The 17,651-nt window shown below is 58.8% G+C and overlaps 1 protein-coding gene across 1 annotated transcript in view; it reads right to left on the reverse strand.

The window, feature by feature from the left end:
- Positions 1 to 11,681, reverse strand: part of SDC3 (syndecan 3) — a 33,042-nt gene extending 21,361 nt beyond the window's left edge. Inside the window, exons 1-2 of the mRNA XM_040974036.1 lie at positions 11,538 to 11,681; positions 10,915 to 10,941 (exon numbers count right to left, since the gene is read on the reverse strand). Coding sequence (XP_040829970.1) covers positions 10,915 to 10,941; positions 11,538 to 11,681 — 171 coding nt within the window. The remainder of the gene's footprint in view (positions 1 to 10,914; positions 10,942 to 11,537) is intronic.
- Between the last annotated feature and the right edge of the window lie 5,970 nt (positions 11,682 to 17,651).

Consider the following 17,651-nt stretch of genomic DNA (forward strand, 5'->3'; position numbering starts at 1 on the left):
CCACTGAGCTGATGCTGTCCAGAGACTGGCCAGCAATAGGACCCTGAGTGCCCTGCACTCTGGGACAAGGACTGCCCCCTGTGCTTCACCCATCACTTGCCCATGGCTTCCCTGACCCCAGATCCCTTGGGCTCCAGGCCACACTGGCCCCTCCAACCTGAAGCCTCCTCTGGAACCCTTCCCACAGAGGGTTCAAGCCTCAACACACCAGCCTGATTGCCTTGCTCTAGAAGGAGACCAAGCCTGGGACCTGGCAGTCACTGCTTCAAGGCCCCTAGGGAACAAAGGAATGAGTGCAGCAGTTGGAGGTGGCGATGGAGGGTGAGTCCCAGGCAGTCCAGCTCAGGAACCCATCCCTGAAGTGTTGGAGCTTATAAGAGAAGCCACAGGACTGAAGCAGGCCAGCTCCTAGCAGGGCATCAGCTGAGGAATATGGCTGGGGCCACCAAACCTGTTCCCTGAATTCCTTGGACATGAACAGTGGGGACTGCTACCTCTGGTGCAGGGGCATCATGACCACATCCCCCACAATCACCACCATTCCCCACATCTCATGGGCACAGCTCTGTGCTGACTCTGCCCCTAGCACCCCAAGACCACACTGTGCTGACCACCAAGTATCCCCTATTCCCCAGGCAGCTCAGGGCTCTCCTCCACTGAGGCCCCCTCCATCCTGCCCTTCTCGGCACCCCAGCTTGCTATTTCCTGGTGCCTCACTTTCCTACTTCATCAGAATTATTTCCACAAGACACATGGCCAGAACCTGCAGTTAACTAAGGGGACCCCCTCCCCAGCCTCTCCCCTGCACCTAGCATTTGCTGAGCGACACAGGACCAAGCTTCCGAGCATCTCAAGGATGGTTGATTTGGGATTGGAGGGAACTGTCCCTGGAAGGCAGACAGGAAACAAGCCTTCAGTCCTGCCACACACCCCCACGCTTGCCTTAATCACCTCTAAGGAGGCCAGCTGCCCAGCTGCTCCTCTGGCCTGGGCTTCCTAGATTAAGTGCTGGGATTAAGGACCCACGCTCCTAGCTCAGACCCTGGTAACATGTGTGCCTGAACATGTATTTGCACTGTAGGCATGAATGCACGCACAGACAGGCATATTCAGGGTGTCTGTGGGCAGGTGCCTAGGGCCCTCCATGTGCCTGCACCTGAGCTAGTCTGGGAACATCTCAGACACCTGTGTCAAGCAGACACAGCGGAACCTTTGAGAGCAGCAACTCACGCATGTGGCTAAGTGTGTCCTGTTCCTTTATGGGTATGCACGTCCCTGGACATGCAACTGACTTTGTGGGGAGGAGACAGGCTGTCTCCCTTAACTTCCTTCACCACCCTCCCAGGAGGCTGTCAGGGCTGGCAGTAAGCCCCTGGCAGGGTGGAGATGGATTGGGGGAGCATGACTGGCACATGGGGCACTCCTGATGCCCTCCGGGAGAGGCCACAGCATTGCCACACAGAGTCCAGCAGCTGCACAAGTGTACACCCACAAAGTTGGAACAGAGCCAGAGCCGTAGTTCTACATAGAAACAAGGGCTCCCCTGGGCTCACAGGGCTGTCCTCTGGGCTCCAGACCTAAGTGTCCCCACAAGCACAGGGGCAGCTGGCCTGTGCAGCCAGGCATGCCACCCGCATTCTGCATGTCCCTTCTCCCTGCACAGCCACTCCGGCTCCAGACTGAAGCTCCTCGTCTCAATAGCAAGTTGAGGGCCAACTCCTGTGGCATTTGCCCTTGGAACCTGGCTTCCTGAGGGCAGAGGAAGGCAAATGTTGAGTTCCAGGTTCCAGAGGGAGAACTGGAGCACTCCCTTGGTTCTAGCCCAGCCACCCTTCAGCCTTGGAGACCTCTGTCACACAGGCGGAGTCTGGGTCCCAGCCTCAACGAGTGCAGCTGGGACGATCAACAACTCCACTCAGCTGTGGTCCCGGGCGGGGGGGGAGGGGTGGGGAGGTGGGAGGCGGTGTGGAAGGGGTGAGTGGGGAGAGGAAGGAGAAATGGGGAGGGGGAGAAAAGAGGAGGAGGTAAAGGGCGGGGAGATCTCTCCAAGTCCCAAGGGGTCAAGGCCACCAGTTCCCACCTCCTCACACACTGCAGTCCTTCCTGCCCACCACTTCCTGCAGCCACACTCCAATTGCTCTTCCCTCACGCTTGGTGGTCACATGAGCAGGGGCCTGGGACTGTGTGAAGGACATGGTGTGACAACAGGGGACAACCAGAAATAAAACATGTTGAGGATGTGTGAAAGCAGAAACGAGAAGCAACGCAGCCATCTCAGGACCAGGGAAAGTCAAACAAAGGCACATGGGACAGAGCGGTGGGAGGTGACATCATGGGGCACCTGCGGCTGTGACAGCGTATCCAAGTGAGGCCTCTCAGAGCGTAGCCAGGCAACCCTGCAAGGAACCAGGTGCCAGGGAGCCAGGGAACACCCCTGGGGCTTGGCCAAGAGTACTGTCTGGCAGGAGAGGAGGGCAGGACAGAGGAGGGCTGAGCGGAGCGGCTCTCCGGGCTGGGAGCTGAGAGCAGGGGTTGGTACAGGGGTGCCGGAGCAGGGGGACATGTGTGGGTAGAGGAGCTCCTGGAGGGAGGGGCCAGCAATCGGCAGGGATGAAGAGACAAGGGCGTGTTGCACTCAGGGACAGCCGAGGGTCCCCAGGGGCAGCAGTGGGGTGTGCAATGCACAGGGCTGGCACCGGGCAGCGCACTGAATGCACTGACTGATTTGGCTTAGAATATCCAGGACGAGGGCATCTGGACTTCCTGGAAGACAGCAGTAGGAGCTAGGTCTGCATTCCGCACAGAACAAAGACAGGTAAAGGGAAGAAACACCACAGAGATGCCCCAGCCCCACCCTGAGGCAGGAGCCACAGTTCCTGGGCCAGCTCCACTACCACCTTGCTGGGTTACACTGGGCAAACCACTGTACCTCTCTGAACTTCAACTTCCCCAAATGTGAAGGAGGAACACCAACTCGCAAGACTTCACACTCACTAGAACTAGAAAGCAACGCTGTGGTCTCAGTTTCCTCTCAGGAACAACAAACAACATGGTCGTCGGAGCTGTCACCTTCACCCTCTGGCCTTCCCCTAGCCTGAACTAGCCTCAGCTCCTGCTTCCAAACAGAAAGGGCTCAGGTGAACGCCGGCTCAAGATCAGAGACGCAGGCCGATTGTACCAACCTCAAGTGCATCTTCTCGGGACACACACTCGGCATGCAGTACCCACAGCAGCACAGAGCAGGGCTGCTGCAGTGGCTGAGATCCAGCTTCAAACCTCACCTGTGCCCCCCACCTGTTCTGTGAACCTGCACGAGCTGCTAAAGTTCTGTGCGCCTTGATTTCCGGGTCCACAAAACACAGAATAAATAGCGTCTCCCTCCTACGATGGTTGTGAGGATGGAGTGAGTTTTTCCACACTGGGCAAAGCATCTTGCAGGGATCATTAGGCATAATTCAGTATCAATAACGATCCTATTCATATTCTCATTGGCATCTTATGCCAGCCCCTCAGCAGGGGCACGGCTGCACCCATTTTGCAAACCAATTCTCTGCCTGCAAGACGGAACTCAACCACCCTGGTTGGACTCCTCTGCCTGCATCTACCTTGTGAGCCACTAAGGGCGCCCGAGCCCCTTGGGGTCATCCACATCTAGATCCTGGGGGGCACAACTCTTCAGCCCCAGGACACCCCCAGGCACACGGCCAGGCACCCAGTGCCTGCCACTGGGCAGCACCCCAAGGGAAGTTGTTTCCTCCCCCCCCACGTATGCAGCCCATGCCTTCCTCTGGCTCAGAACTGCTGCCTTTAACCACACTCCAATTCCTTAATCCAGCAGCCCCGTTTTGAGCCTTGTCCACTTTGAGCCCTCTGCCTAACCAGGCACTTCCAGCTTTCAAGGCAAGATTGGAAGAACGCCTCCTCCATGGAGCCCTCCCTGAATCTCCACAGTGAACCGCCCCTCTCACTTCTAACCCCGGCCTTCTCCTGTGCTGGGTCACAAGCTGTGAGCTTCCTAAGGTCAGGGACCAAATTATGGGGTTCCCAGTGCCCAACATAGGCCAAAGGCCAGAGGGGGCACAGCAGACAGCACCCATCAGCAGCAGAGTCAGGACCAGGAATTGGGAACTGGACTCTGGCCAGTGTTCCTCCTTTAGCAAGAAACCCAAGATGGCTGGCTGTCCGACCTGCACTGATCATGACCCAGGGAGCAGGGGGAACTGGACCAGGGACATGACCACAAGAGGAACCACAGAGGGGCCAAATGGAGAAAACAGGCCTCCCACCTTTCCTCCCTGGGTCATCCCAGGTCAGGTCCTGCCCCTTCTGACCTCAGTTCTTACAATAGTTTCCCAAAAGCAATGACTGGAAGGGCATCTGGGTCAACCTAACCAAGCTCCCCATTTCACAGCCGTGAAAACACAGGCCCAGACAGAGAAAAGATTGTCGATTATCATGTGACCAGATGGTGGCAGAATCATCTCTGAGATGCAATAGTCTTAGGGAAGGCATAGTAAAGCAAAAACCACCATTTGATAACAGGTTGCTTTGAACTGGCTGCAAACTAGCTAAGCTGCACTACCTCCACAAGGAATCTCCCCTCCAGCCCAGGTAGTCAGCTCTCCCGGCACCTCTTGACAGAAAAGACCAAAGCCGAGAATCACACGCCCAAGTTCATTCCACGGCCAATGGCAGGGCAGGGATGGGAACCTGCCTGAGTCGGGGAAAGGCAGACACGCCCACCCCAAATACACCTCCTGCTGCAAGGTACAGGAGACCCAAGCACAGAGCCTGCACACAGCAGGCACTCAAAATTGCTGGCCAAAGGAACAAAGTTCATCTCAACCTATCTGTACCACTCTCAGCAGGTCTGGGCTCCAAAGTCACAATCCTGCCCACAATACCCAAACCTCAGGGCCTCTATGCCCCCAGCTGTGAAGCGAGTCACACCCAAGGCCTCCTGGGGCCATGATGGGGAGGAAGTGGAATGAGGCATGATCGGCATGCTGCCACATACACTGGCCACCCTCCCTGTCCTTGCTTTCACCTGGGCCTGGGTCCGTCTCCTGCACAGAGAAAGCACCTTCAGGGTATGGCCCTGGGAGGATCTGGCTGCAGTCACCCCACTCCCAGGGTGAGGGTAGCCCTGAGGAGGGCATGGGCCGAGGACTACCCCAGGCTCCACCTTGGCTGTGGGTCCTGCAGAGGGGAACTGTATGGGTTTCGCCAAGCATCCACAAGAGCAAATGCACCGTCCCCCCAACTGTCCAGGAGCTCAGCCTTACCTTACTTAGTCCCTTGCCCTGTGAAGGGCCCCCCATGCCCCAGCCAGGGAGGGGCACAGGACTAATAAGCAGCCTGCAGTCCCCTAGTGCTGGCAGTGGGATTGGCAATCAGTTGGCTGCAATTAGTTTTCCCAGCTCCGGCGGGTGATTGATGCTAAATTACTCTCATTAAAGTCTGAGCTAGTGGCGGCAATGTTAGGGGGTGGGAGTCAGGGGACAGGACAGGGTGCAGGAGGCTCTAGCAGAGGAGCTGAGGCCAAGACTGACCCTGGCGGAGGGCGGGAGGATACGGAGCAACATGCGATCTGCAGCCAGGAAGCTGGGGGCCATTTCAGAAAAGCAGGACTCTCCCTGTCCCGTCCCAGTCCAGGAAGCCACAGCTGTGCAGGGGACATGACAAGAGCAGCACCAGGACAGACATGGTGCCAGGGGGCACCTGAACACAGGGTTCCATGGGTTCCTGCCTGTGTGAGCTGACACGTTTAACATCTCTGTGCTATCTTCTAAGAAAGGAGAACACCTCCCACTGCATGCTCAGAAGGTACAATGGGACCATCGGAGGCTGCAGAACCAGCACCCTCCCCACTTCTCAGACAAGGCCTCTTCCGTCTCCAGCTGGGGGCTGGGGGGAAAGGAAGCAGCCAGCAGAGTCCCTTGGGAGGGCCTGTGAAGCCATCAGTTGCCACCTGCTCCATCACAGCCAAGGCTCGTCCCAGCCAGGAGGCAAGCGGATTGCACCCACACTGAAGAGCCGGGCTGGCCCTCTGCCCCACGACTGGATCGCCAATTGCCCCAAACCCACCACCATGCTTGCTGCCACAAGGCCCCAGGAAGTGCCCCCTGAGGACAGTCCCCACCCCTTGGGTTGTCCAGGATCAAACAGGCCTCACACTCTCCAGGGGAAAGACAACCTCTTCCCCCATATCCCTACTCCAGTCAGACCCCGAGCAGGGAGGAGCAAAGAACAAAAACCACAGCAGGTCAATAGAGAAACCCATACCCACACCACAACCCACTTCTCGGTCATTTAAGAGCTTTATTTATTCTGTGACTTCATGCTGTTATTGCCCAACCCACCCTGAGGCTCCATGTTAGAAAGAGTTCAGAGAGGGGATGCAAACTTGCCGACGATGCACAGCATGAAACAGGCAGAACCAGGATCTCAACCCTGGATTCCCTGGCTCCAGATTCCCAGCTCTTTCAACAGCTTCAAGTTTGGAGCCCTCTCCCCTAACCGTGCACCACACACATTCCAACACAGACAGAAGCCCCAAGACCAGGTGAGACCCGAGCCTTGGCCAGCTGGTACAATGGAAGCTAGCAGCAATGGCAGGCCCGGGCTGTCCCTGCCCTCTGCGTGAGCTATAGGTGGAAAAAGGGCCTTCTCTCTCCTCTTTGAGGGCCACCCCAGCCCAGCCCCCTGGCCGGGCCTGGAGCCATGGCTGCCCAGACTCCTCTGTAATCACAGTTTCCTGTTTGGCACAGAAACCAGGCCTGGCCAGTGGGGGAGGGGAAAGGCCGCCCCCTTTGGCCAGGGCTCACTCTGGAGGGCGGGGGGCCGGAAGTGAAGGCTCCCCGGACTCCTGGAATCTTAGGAGACAGGGAGCCCAGGCAAGGGATAGGTTGACAGTCACCAGAGCCTGAGCCAGACCAGCGTTCTGACGTGGGATGGGACACCATGGTGGAGGAGGGGCTTGAGGTGTGGGGGCAGCACCCTCCCCAACCAGGCCAGAGCTGCACTCTGCTGGGCCAGGGATTGGGGGAAGCAGGAGAAGGCGGGAGACAGCAGCTGGGCCCCAAGCAGCTCGCAGCTCTGGCCACACTGCCCCCAGACACAAAATCACAGGGCTCCTCTGGCTGGGTCCAAGTCTGGAGCCGCTGCCCCCACATCCCGCCCAGCTGTGGTGGGGACAGTGCCCGGGTGCCCAGACCGCAGGCCCACCCCATGCAGCCCCCTGGGGCCTCACAGGCGCACAGCCTGGGCTCAGCAGGATCCTGCCCAGCCAACCCCACAGAAGGTACCCAGAGTCCCAGCCCAGGCTCACAGTCCTGTCATCCCTCCATCATGTTTTCCTTCGCTCCTTCCTACCTACGTACCTAACTACCATCAGTTCTGGCCCAGGCACAAAGTGACCACCCTCCAGGGGGGTGGGGGATCAGCAAGAAACAGGGCAGCACTTGATGCCACTCCTGCCTGCCGGGAAGAAGAGGAGACAGAGGGACCCTGCCAGGGCACAATGGAGCAGCAGTCCCTGTTAGGTCACAGCAGGGGTAGGGTGGGGTGCAGAGAGGCCAAGACTCAGGGAGGGGCCAGCGAGGTCACATATATGGACTCCGTGAAGTTTCCTTAGGGTCAGTGGGGACCGCATACGGGCCTGGTCACTTCCGTGAAGAGCAAGCACCCAGGCTAGGGACCCTGGAGCCACATCAGAGCAAGGGTAACTCTACAGGCCCAGCTCCTCCACAGATTCTAACATTTCCCGCCTCCTTTGCACTGGCCATGCACAGCTGTACTAAGCTCCTCTCCCCAGGAGATGCAGGAAGGGCCCCTGGGCAAGCCCTTCCTCCTGCTGCTACACCAAGTACAGCACAGGAGCAAGAAAAAGACCATAGGCAGCAAGAGCAGGTGCTCATTCAACACCAGCTGGGGAAGCATGGGGGGAAGGGCGCTCAGAGAGGTAAAGGCACCTGCAGGAGATCACACAGCTTGGGGCGGGGAGAGGGTTGGATCCCAGGAGCTGGTACTTCCCTGCTCCACCTGTCAAGAATACGCCCCCAACCCTGTGCACAGTCACCAGCCCTCTCTTCCAGGCTGCTTGGGGGTGAAGGTCCCACGATACAGGAAACTCCATCTTCCTGCCCCCAACTGCCGCCACAGCCCTTCCCAGAGCCGACCTCAGAACTGCTGACTTTAGGACTGTCCTACAGGAGCCCAGGGGCTCAGGAACCAACGCACAAGCCCATAAGAGCCAGGGCAGCGGGAGGGTGGGGGAGAACCAGCAGTCTTCACCCTGAGCTCCACTAACACAGAACAAGAAGAAAGCCATGGAATTAAGATGTGAGGCCGTGGGCCGCTCCCCAGGGAGCAGTGGCCTCCACTGTGTTGTCAGGACACCGTTACACCTACACCCAGGGTGCACAGTCCTGTAAATCCACAACCTGCCCCTTCGACAGGTAAGAAAACCAAGGAAAGTGCTGACAGGAGCCACAGCCTCCTCAGTCTCAGAAGGCAATCACTTGGACGGCTTAATCCAGAGCCCTCCTCCTCCACGAAGCCTTCTGGGATTCCCTGCAGGCTCCCTCCTAAAAAGGCCCCATCCCCAGAGCGCTCAGAACACAGCAAGCTTTGCTCAGCGGGCCCTGGGAGCTCATTTTCTTCCTTCCGACACCCCCTGGGAGGTCTCCTGTTCCCAGGGGAAGACCTGGAGACAAGAAGGGAAACCCCCTGCTGGTGCCTTCCTGGGGACCCTCCTACCCCAACCTTCCCCTCCCCCCCCCCACCTGCAGTGGAGCTGGCAGCCAGCAGAGCCAGGAGGAGCCCCTATTTCCAAACGAACCCTTGCCTAGTCTCTTGCCTAGACTTATTCCCCACTGCCAAGCAGGCACCTGCCCCAACTGCCTCCCACAGAATGGCAACTTTGTAACAAGAGATCAATAAGCTGAGCGCTTCCTTCCTGCTAGGAACTGTTCTAAAAACTTCCCAAATTCATCCTCTTTCATTCTCACAATCTCTCCCTTGCGCAGACACTGAGCCACGTTGACAAGCGCACACAGCTGCAGAGGAGTGAATTCCCAGCCCTGGGAGTACACAGGGGAGACACGTGAGTCTGTCCTGGCTGGGACTCTGGAAAGGCCGAAAAGCCTTGCTGGGATGGCGACTTCAAGCAGGCATGGCAGACAAGGTGGTCCCCAAGGCAGCTGTCCCTGGAACTCTGCTCACTTGGTCGCCCAACAAAGGAGATGCCAGGAGTCACACACCTGGTGCCATCCACTGCCATCACAGCAAAGCCAAAGCCTGCCACCTCAGCCTAGAACCCCTACACACACACACACTCACACTGGAACGCAGGAGACCCTGCTATCCTGTGCCCGTCCTACCTATCCTTTCCCTGTGCCCGCCACTGTTCGTCCCTTGGCTCCAGGCAGCGCCTCCTGGTCCTCTCTTCTTCCTCCCCAGTGGCACCCCTGACAACCAGGCTCCACCCATTTTAACCCTTTGCTTCCTGGACCTGAGAAGATCAGAGAGGGGCAATGTCCTTCCTTTTTTTCCTAAGCAGTGACAAGAGAAGACTGCAAAGGGCCATTCTGGCCCCTCCTCTTCCTCCAAGCCCAGCCCCCTCCTCCCCACGCACCATCCCCCACCACTGTCAACCCTGAGCCCCATCATCCCCACTTCACTCTCAGGGCAGGCTACTTTGCTGAAACCCCGACCATGCACCAGTGCACCAGAATGTTCTCACTTCACTCCTACCACTTCACGGGGTGCCACTCATCAGCCTTCTTTTCCCAACTGAGGAACAGTGGCTCGGGGAGAGACAGGGCTGGCTTGGGGCTGCAGGTGCCTGGCCACCGGCCTCCAGGTCCCCAGCGGTTTATCCTGAGCTACCCAGCACTGCCAAGCTCCTGTACACCAGCAGACATGGCAACCCATCCACCTTAGGTCTCCCGGGCCTGGGTTTGCAGCCCCATTCTGCAGAAGGCAAAGCAGAGGTTCAGAGACATGAAATGCTGAGGTCAATCTCACGCTGGGAATGGCTAACAGCAGCAGGACTGGACTCCCCAGCCCATGTGAGACTTTGGCCTTGGAGGTGCAAGTAGCTGACAGTGACCCCAGCTGTCAGAACAGGTTGGGTGTGACCTTTTTCTTCCCCTCACTGCTCCAGCCTTGTGGCCTCAGGGCTCTCATGCAGGGAATTGCCATACACTCTCCCCCTCACATCCCTTAGCGGAAAGCCCCCATTTGGGGGGAAGGTGGTAGAGGACTTTGTCAGCCCCAAAAGAGACCGTAACAGTCCCCGCTGTCCTTCCCTTTTTCAGACTGCTTGAGGTTGATAGACACCCAGGTGGGGGGAGGGGACCAGCCTCCAGGATGGATGGTGCCCAGCACCTGACCACGTGCCCACGGGGACTCCCTGGAGGCCTTGCCCCTCCTAAGGAGGGGGTGTGGTCCTTCCACCTGCAGCGACAGAGCTGGAGCACAGCTCAACCCTACGAGCACCACCACCACCACCACCGTGGCCACTCTGATACTCGAGTCACCTCTCACACACTCACCTCCACCTAAACACATCTGGGCCCCGGGAACCCCAGTTCCACGCCCTAGGTCCCCTTGGCGCCTGTACACACACATCCTGGTGTGCGCTCACACACACTCCCATGCACACCCCCCCCACAGAGCTCCTGCCCCACCCCCTCAGCCCTGTGGGCACACAACGGACAGAGATCACTGCCCACCCCATGCCCACTGGGTCACCTCCCTAGATCTAACACAAGAGGGGGCACAGTGGCACTGCCAGGATGTGTGTGGGGGTGGGCACAGCTTTCTGACACACCCCACAGCCCCAGCACCCACACCCGGCTGGACACACAGGCAGGGTCACCCCCCAGTCACTCCCCCACTCCAGGTCACCTTCGCCAAGTCACCCTCCACCAGCAACTGGGGGTGCAGATGGGGGGGATTCAGTGTCCCCCCCCTCCACAGGAGGGGGAAGCCACACCATTCCGTAAGTGGCACACCCACGAGGTAGAGCCCAGCTCACTCCAACCCCAAGACACACCCAGTCTCCCGCCCCATCAGCACAGCCCGACCCCAGCCCACCCCCTCAACTCCTCTCAGGTAGGGCAGGGGTCCTTGTGGCCCCGGGAGGTATTCAAGGAGCCTCCCCCCCATTCTCCCAGGGGGGTCGCTTCGCTCTGTTCCTGCTCTGGCTGCCCGCTAGAAGGGGTTCTAAAAGGGAGGGACAGGAGCCCCCAAGGGCCACCGGCAGAGGTTGGGGGAGGAGAAGGCCTTCTCCAGGATGCCCACGGGGGGGGGGCGCCCGCGGGGACATGCTGCGGGGGAGGGGCGAGGAATGGCAGTGGGGGAGGGGCCCGGGGCTGCAACCTGGGGAGGTGGGGAAGGGTCGGGTAGGGACCCGGGGAACAGGAGTAATGAGGGGTGCGGGTCACGGACACACGGACAGGGGCTAAGGAGGGCAGGCAGCAGCGGGGGTCCCGCGCGGGGGAGGGGGCTGGGAGATGCGTGTCACTCACCCCCGCGGCGCGCCCCGCCAGCAGCAGCAGCAGCAGCGGGGGCAGGAGCAGCCCGCGGGCCCCGGGCCCGGCCGCGGCGCCTGCCCCGGCCCCGGCTCCTGCCCCGTGGGCGGCCCCGGCACGGTGCGGCGGCCCCGGCTTCATGGCGGCTGCGGCGCGGGCAGGCGGGCGGCGGCGCCTTTGTTCCCGAGGCGCGGGGCACGGAGCGGCTGCTCGGCGGCGGCCCGGCGGCTGGAGCGACGCGCGGCTCGGCTCGCGGCTCCGGCTCGGCGGCCCGGCTCCGCCTCGCAGCTCCGCGCCCACAGCGGCCGCGCCCGCAGGAAGCGTGCGCCGCTACCGCCGCCGCCGCCGGGCCGCCCCCAGCGCGGGCGGAGCGGGAGGAGGGGCGCGGCGCGGGGCGGGCCCGAGCAGCCCCCGCGGCCGCCGCCGCACCGCACCGGGGGCGATCGCGCCTCGGGAGCTTGGGGTGGGAAAGCGGGGTCCCGCGGGACGCAGGTCCCGGGCTGGCGAGGACGTGAGGGAGGCAGGATCTTGGGTTGCCCGGCACGGGCCCTGCTCCTTTTCAGCCTGAAGGGACGAGGGACAGCTCCGCCCCCGGAGTTCCCACTCCCAGGTTTATCCCAGGATCCTCACCTCCCACCCCCCTGCCAGGTCGGAGCGTGGACCAGAGGCACCTAGGACCCCAGGTCTCGCTGGGTCTCAGTCTCCCAGGCTGCCTGACACCTGCAGACCTGGAGTGGCACCTGCTCATCTCCAGCTGTGCACCCTCAGGCCTCCACCGCCCTGCTCTCAGAGAGAAGTCCCATCTGCCTCCAGGGCAGACCTACAGGGGAACTTCCCCAGGGAACCCCCCCCCCCAGCCTGGTGGCTGCTCCCTCTGTGGTGCCAACACCTGCTGTCCCCTGCCTCCAACAGCACACTGGCCTCCACTGGCACCCGAGCCTGATGCGCAGCAGGGCGCCCAGTGGTCCTGGGCACTTGGGACACCTTTGTTGAGCCTCACTTGCATTCAGCCCTTGGCCAAGTGATGTGGGGAGAAGGGAGGTGTTGGGGGGAGGCAATCCTTTGTTACACCCTAACCCCAAACGATGCAGCTTGGCTCACCTCAGCTCAGCCTGAGGCTCAGAGGAAGAGGTTATCTGCCCTAGAGGGCAGGGCTGGAGGGTGCCTGAGCCACACCACTCTCTGGGTGCTGTGTCCCAGCACCTGGCCCTCAGGACCTATCATCCGGAAGTCAGAATTGAATGGAGTTGAAACTGGAGCAGTCCCCTAAGGACAGAGCAACCCAAGCCAGGCTGAACAGTGCTGCCAGGGGAGGGGTGAGCATGGAGGCCACCAGGGGCTTCAATGTCCTGTAAGGCCCAAGGGACAAAAGTCCAGCTCAACAGAGAGAAACAGAGACTCCCATCTCCAGAGCGTGTGAGATCAGACTGCTCCTATGGGCCACGAGCCTGGAGAGGGAGACGTGCCCACTCCGATTCAAGCATTCTGGGGCATGCCGAGGGCCGGGCCTCTGGAAATTCCACCCCCACGTCTTCTGGAATCCTGGCTGGTGTGTATATGGGACAGGCAGGGAGCTGAGGCCCAGCTTGGCATTGGCACTTCTGACTCTGGGATGGGCAAGGACCTGGGTTCACACTGCAGTTCTGCCAGTTCTGAGCTGTGTGACCCTGTCCGCGTGTCCATACTGCCCCTCCCCGAAGCTCCAATGGAGAGTCTAGCGGTGTTCATTCCAGCAAAGACCAAGGACCCACCACGTACACAATCAGGAGCCATGCAAGCTCTTCCTGGGCTGGGCTGCGGCTGCCACCGAGGTGACCGGGTTGACACTCAGAAGTCAAGGGCCCCTTAGGGATCGAGACCCCCTGCAGAGGGGGCTGCCTAGAGAAGGTGGCCACAAGGAGCCTGCAGAAGCTGAGTGCTGGAAAGAGCAAAGGACAGTGGGGGCTGGCCAGAGGAGTAGTGGCTGTTCTGTAACCAGGGAATAGCTTGTTTCGGAAGCAACCCAGGAAGACAGCCTGGGTATGCAGGACAGGCAGTGAGCACGGCCCTACAACCAAGCAAGCTGCTGCCAGCCTTGGGACTCCTGAAAGTGGCCACCTGGGGTGTAGGGAGGAGGGGACGAAGCATCTTTGTCCAGGCCAGGAGCGCCATCTGCTGTCCTGAGACACTAGTGACAGTGGGAACGGAGCCTGCTCTGGGTCCCAGAGGGTCTCCTATAGCAACCTGCCCCCGCCTTCCAATCCCCCACCAGGCCCCAGCACACCTTGGAGCTCACGGACACCCGCACTGGCCTAGCTATGTGCACATAGTGTGTCCACATAGTCCCGGCCACATCCCAGATCATCCAGTCTCACCTCGCCACACACACACACACACACACCTGAGCACCTGCTGCCACACCCTCCCAGCAGCCCGGCTCACTCAGAATGTGTGTCATCTCTGCCAGGAAGCCTTTCTGCCTCTGGTCGCACCCTTCATCCTGTTTGCCATCCCCGCTGTCTCGCCCAGAAACAATAGGAGCGGGCCCGGTGTGATAGAGTAGCGGTTAAAATCCTCACCTTGAACGCACTGGTATCCCATATGGGTGCTGGTTCTAATCCTGGTGGCCCCACTTCCCATCCAGCTTCCTGCCTGTGGCCTGGGAAGGCAGTTGAGCATGGTCCAAAGCTTTGGGACCCTGCACCCACGTGGGAGACTCAGAAGAGGGTCCTGGCTTCGGATTGGCTCAGCTCCAGCCATTATGGCTGCTTGGGGAGTGAACCATCGGAAGGAAGATCTTCCTCTGTTTCTCCTCCTCTCTGTATATCCACCTTTCCAATAAAAATAAGATAACCAACAACCTTAGGGTCCAAATGGTGTTGGGCTTTGTCCTCATCTTCCCAGATGAGACTCCAGGGCCCGAAGCAGCCAGGAGAGATGCCCAGACCCCACAGTAGGCGAGTAGCAGCCTGAGCCAAGCTAAGAGTTCCCTGTGTGGCTCCAAGTACAGATGTGTGCTGGCAAGTGCCTGACGAACGGATGAATGTGTTGGAGAAGGGAACCCAGCAATCAGAGGGACACACAGCAGTCTGACCACTTCACAGTGCCTCGGGCACTCCTCAGGGGTTCAGAGCTGCACCCCCAGGTTCAGCACGTGGCATGTTGTCCCCTGATCCTAACTGGTGCAGATGTTCTGTGGGACTGTGGGAGCCCTTACACTGTGCCAGACTGACACACCCTGAATGCTCTGTGCACCCCCTTAACGCCTGGGCTCTGGGCTCTGCACACAAACCCATGAGCACCCCCTGAACTGGCACCCAGTGGCACCTGCAACACGGAGGGACCACACCTCTGTCTGGGCTTTCCTTTACGACCATTGGGCAACTGGGGACTCTGAAGCCCATAGAAGCTCAGTCACAGTGCAAGTCACATAGCCAGGACATTGAGCAGGTCAGGATTTGAACCAATGGTAAGGTGACAGGGTTCTGGCTTTGAGTACCATGCTGGGCTGCCTCTTGTGGGTTCTGAGAACTTGGTATCACTAAAAAAGTGTCTCTGTCTCTGTTCTGGTGGCCTCCAGTCTGTCCTCCCCATCCTGCCCCAAATGTCTCCCACTGTGACTTCCCAATTCACCCAAGGAAATCTGGGTGACGACAGTCCTGGGGATCAGGAACCCCCAAACCCCAGGAACTGAATAGGATCCTGACAAGGGGGCTCCAGGTGAGAAGGCTCTGAAGGTCTCCTGGGGAAACTGGGGCAGATGTGGGCTTCCTACCGCCCAGGCAACGAAGGTCGCACCAAGGGTGGCTGCTGGGAGGATCCACATGGCAAGCCCAGGGGCTCAGGGGAGGGATGGCTGGGCATGGCCTCCATTCCTGGGGCTGCCATCTGCACAGGCGCCTGGGTTGGAGCCATCTCTGCTTCCCCTCCCAGCTCCTTGCTAACGTGCCTGCTGGAAGGCAACAGGTGATGGCTCAAATGTTTGGGTCCCTGCCACCCATGTGACACTGAGGTGGATTTCCTAGCTCCTGGCTCCAACCCAGCTCAGCCATGACTGTTGTGGGCAGTTGGGGCAGTGAACCAGCAGGTGGGACAGCTCTGTTTCTTTGTCAAGTTGAAATACTGACTGTCAAAGGGCAGAAACAAAGACTCCTTCAGCCTCATTGCCCTTAAAGTCTTTGCCTATGACTGGAAGTCTACTGCCCTGCCAGATGGCCCTGATTGAATTCAGTAAAGTTGGAGGGGGCTGCAGGGAGGGCTTCCTGGGGAAGATGGGCAGCTCCAGGTGGTCACAGAGGGCAGGTCTTGGAGAAGCAGGTGCTGTGATGTGGTCCCAGGGAGCCTGAACCCTCCCAGGAGACAGGCCTTGGAGGTCTGGTAGTCCGGTGTGAGGACATCAAGTCCCAGGATCTGTTTGCTATGAGCTAGACTGGCTGGAGCTTGCGGGATCTGCTCCCAGCCACCTAGGTCTATCTGCCTACATCACAAATGACAATGTTGAACCTTGCAGAGGGAAAGTGCCCGGTTCAAGGTCACACAGTCCTGGGACTGTCACTGTCACTTCACTCCTTGCCTGGGTGGCTTTCTTTTACACTCGCCTTCCCCTGGATCTGTGGTTGCAGAGTCTTGAGCTGGGACATTCCCCAACCAGTATCCTCCTTGAAGGTCATGATCACCCCACCGTACCCAGGCCAGGCTCACGGGCTCAGTGGGCGCAGGCTCAGAGCTTGTGTTCATATACCTGCCTTCTCCCTAGAGGGTAGGGATCAGGGAAAAGGAGAAAGAGATGAACAAGGGGGAGAAAGGGAGGCTGAGGTGGGGTGTCAGGCAGGCGGTGAGGGAGGGGGACACTTCCTGACAGGGCCCTCCTTCCCATACCCCCATTCCTGGAACATACACAGCTGGAGTCATTTTCCTGGAGAGAACAAAGCCTCCCTACACATGCATGTGTTCCTTTATCTCTTCCCTGAGGCCAGAGTAGCCCAGGCCCCTGTTGCCTGGAGATGGGATAGAGGTGCTCGAGGTGGGGAGTCTGTCTCCCAAATTCTTGCACTGTGGCCCTCATCTCTCAAGCTGTAGGCTCAGAGCCAGGCACCTGCAGCAGAAAAACACAAGGACACACACACAAGGACCTGCCTTCCGGTGGAGCACCGCCCCCCCACCCGTGCCCCCAAGCAGGCCTTTGCCTACCCCACCTCAGCCTCCTCTATGCAGCGGCGGGTCCTGGAACCACACTAGTCCACAGGTGTCCTGGGCCTGCCACTTCCTCCTGTCCAGGTGAAGCGATGACTGCCAGGGCTGGAAGGAGGTGGACGGAGAAAGGAAGAGTAACAGTTGGAAGCCGGCAAGTCCTGAGGTCACAGTGCAGTGGGCCACTCAGGCTGCTTGATTGGTTGGTTTTGAGAAGCAGAGCTAAGACACAGCACCCCCGGGGTTCACACCCCAAATGCCTGCAATTGCCAGGCACCCAGAGTTCCATCCAGGTCCTCTGTGTGGGTGGCACGGAGTCCTATACCCAAGGCACCTCATGTATATATATATATTTATATTTATATATATATTTTCAAATATATATATATTTATATATATTTATATATTTATATATATATTTTCAAATATTTGAAATATATATAAATATATATATATATATATATATATATATTTGAAAAGCAAAGTTACAGAGAGGGAGAATTAGGAAAAGAGATCTTCCATCCATTAACTTACTCCCAAACGGCTACAACAGCTGGAACTAGGCCAGGCTGAAGCCAGGAGCCTGGAGCCAAGTGCAGGAGACCCAAGGACTTGGATTATTTTTCACTGCATTCCCGGGCACCATTAGAAGGGAGATGCATCAAAAGTGGAGCGGCCAGGATTTGAACCAGCACCACTATATAAGATGCTGGCATTATAAGTGATGGTTTAACCAGCTAAGCCACAATGTGGCTCCTACCATCCATGTCATATGTGACCACTCCTTAGAAGTCAACTCCAGGGTCCAGCACAATGGCTCAATTGGTTATCCCTTCTCCCATTCCACCCACCATTTGTGACTGGATCCCATATGGGCACCAGTTTGTGTCCTGGCTGTTCCACTTCCTGAGCTCCTGGCTTGTGACCTGGGAAAGCAGTACA

The sequence above is a fragment of the Ochotona curzoniae genome, unplaced genomic scaffold, assembly GCF_017591425.1.
Source record: "Ochotona curzoniae isolate NIBS_2020 unplaced genomic scaffold, NIBS_Ocur_1.0 contig_2404, whole genome shotgun sequence".
Lineage (NCBI taxonomy): Eukaryota > Metazoa > Chordata > Mammalia > Lagomorpha > Ochotonidae > Ochotona > Ochotona curzoniae.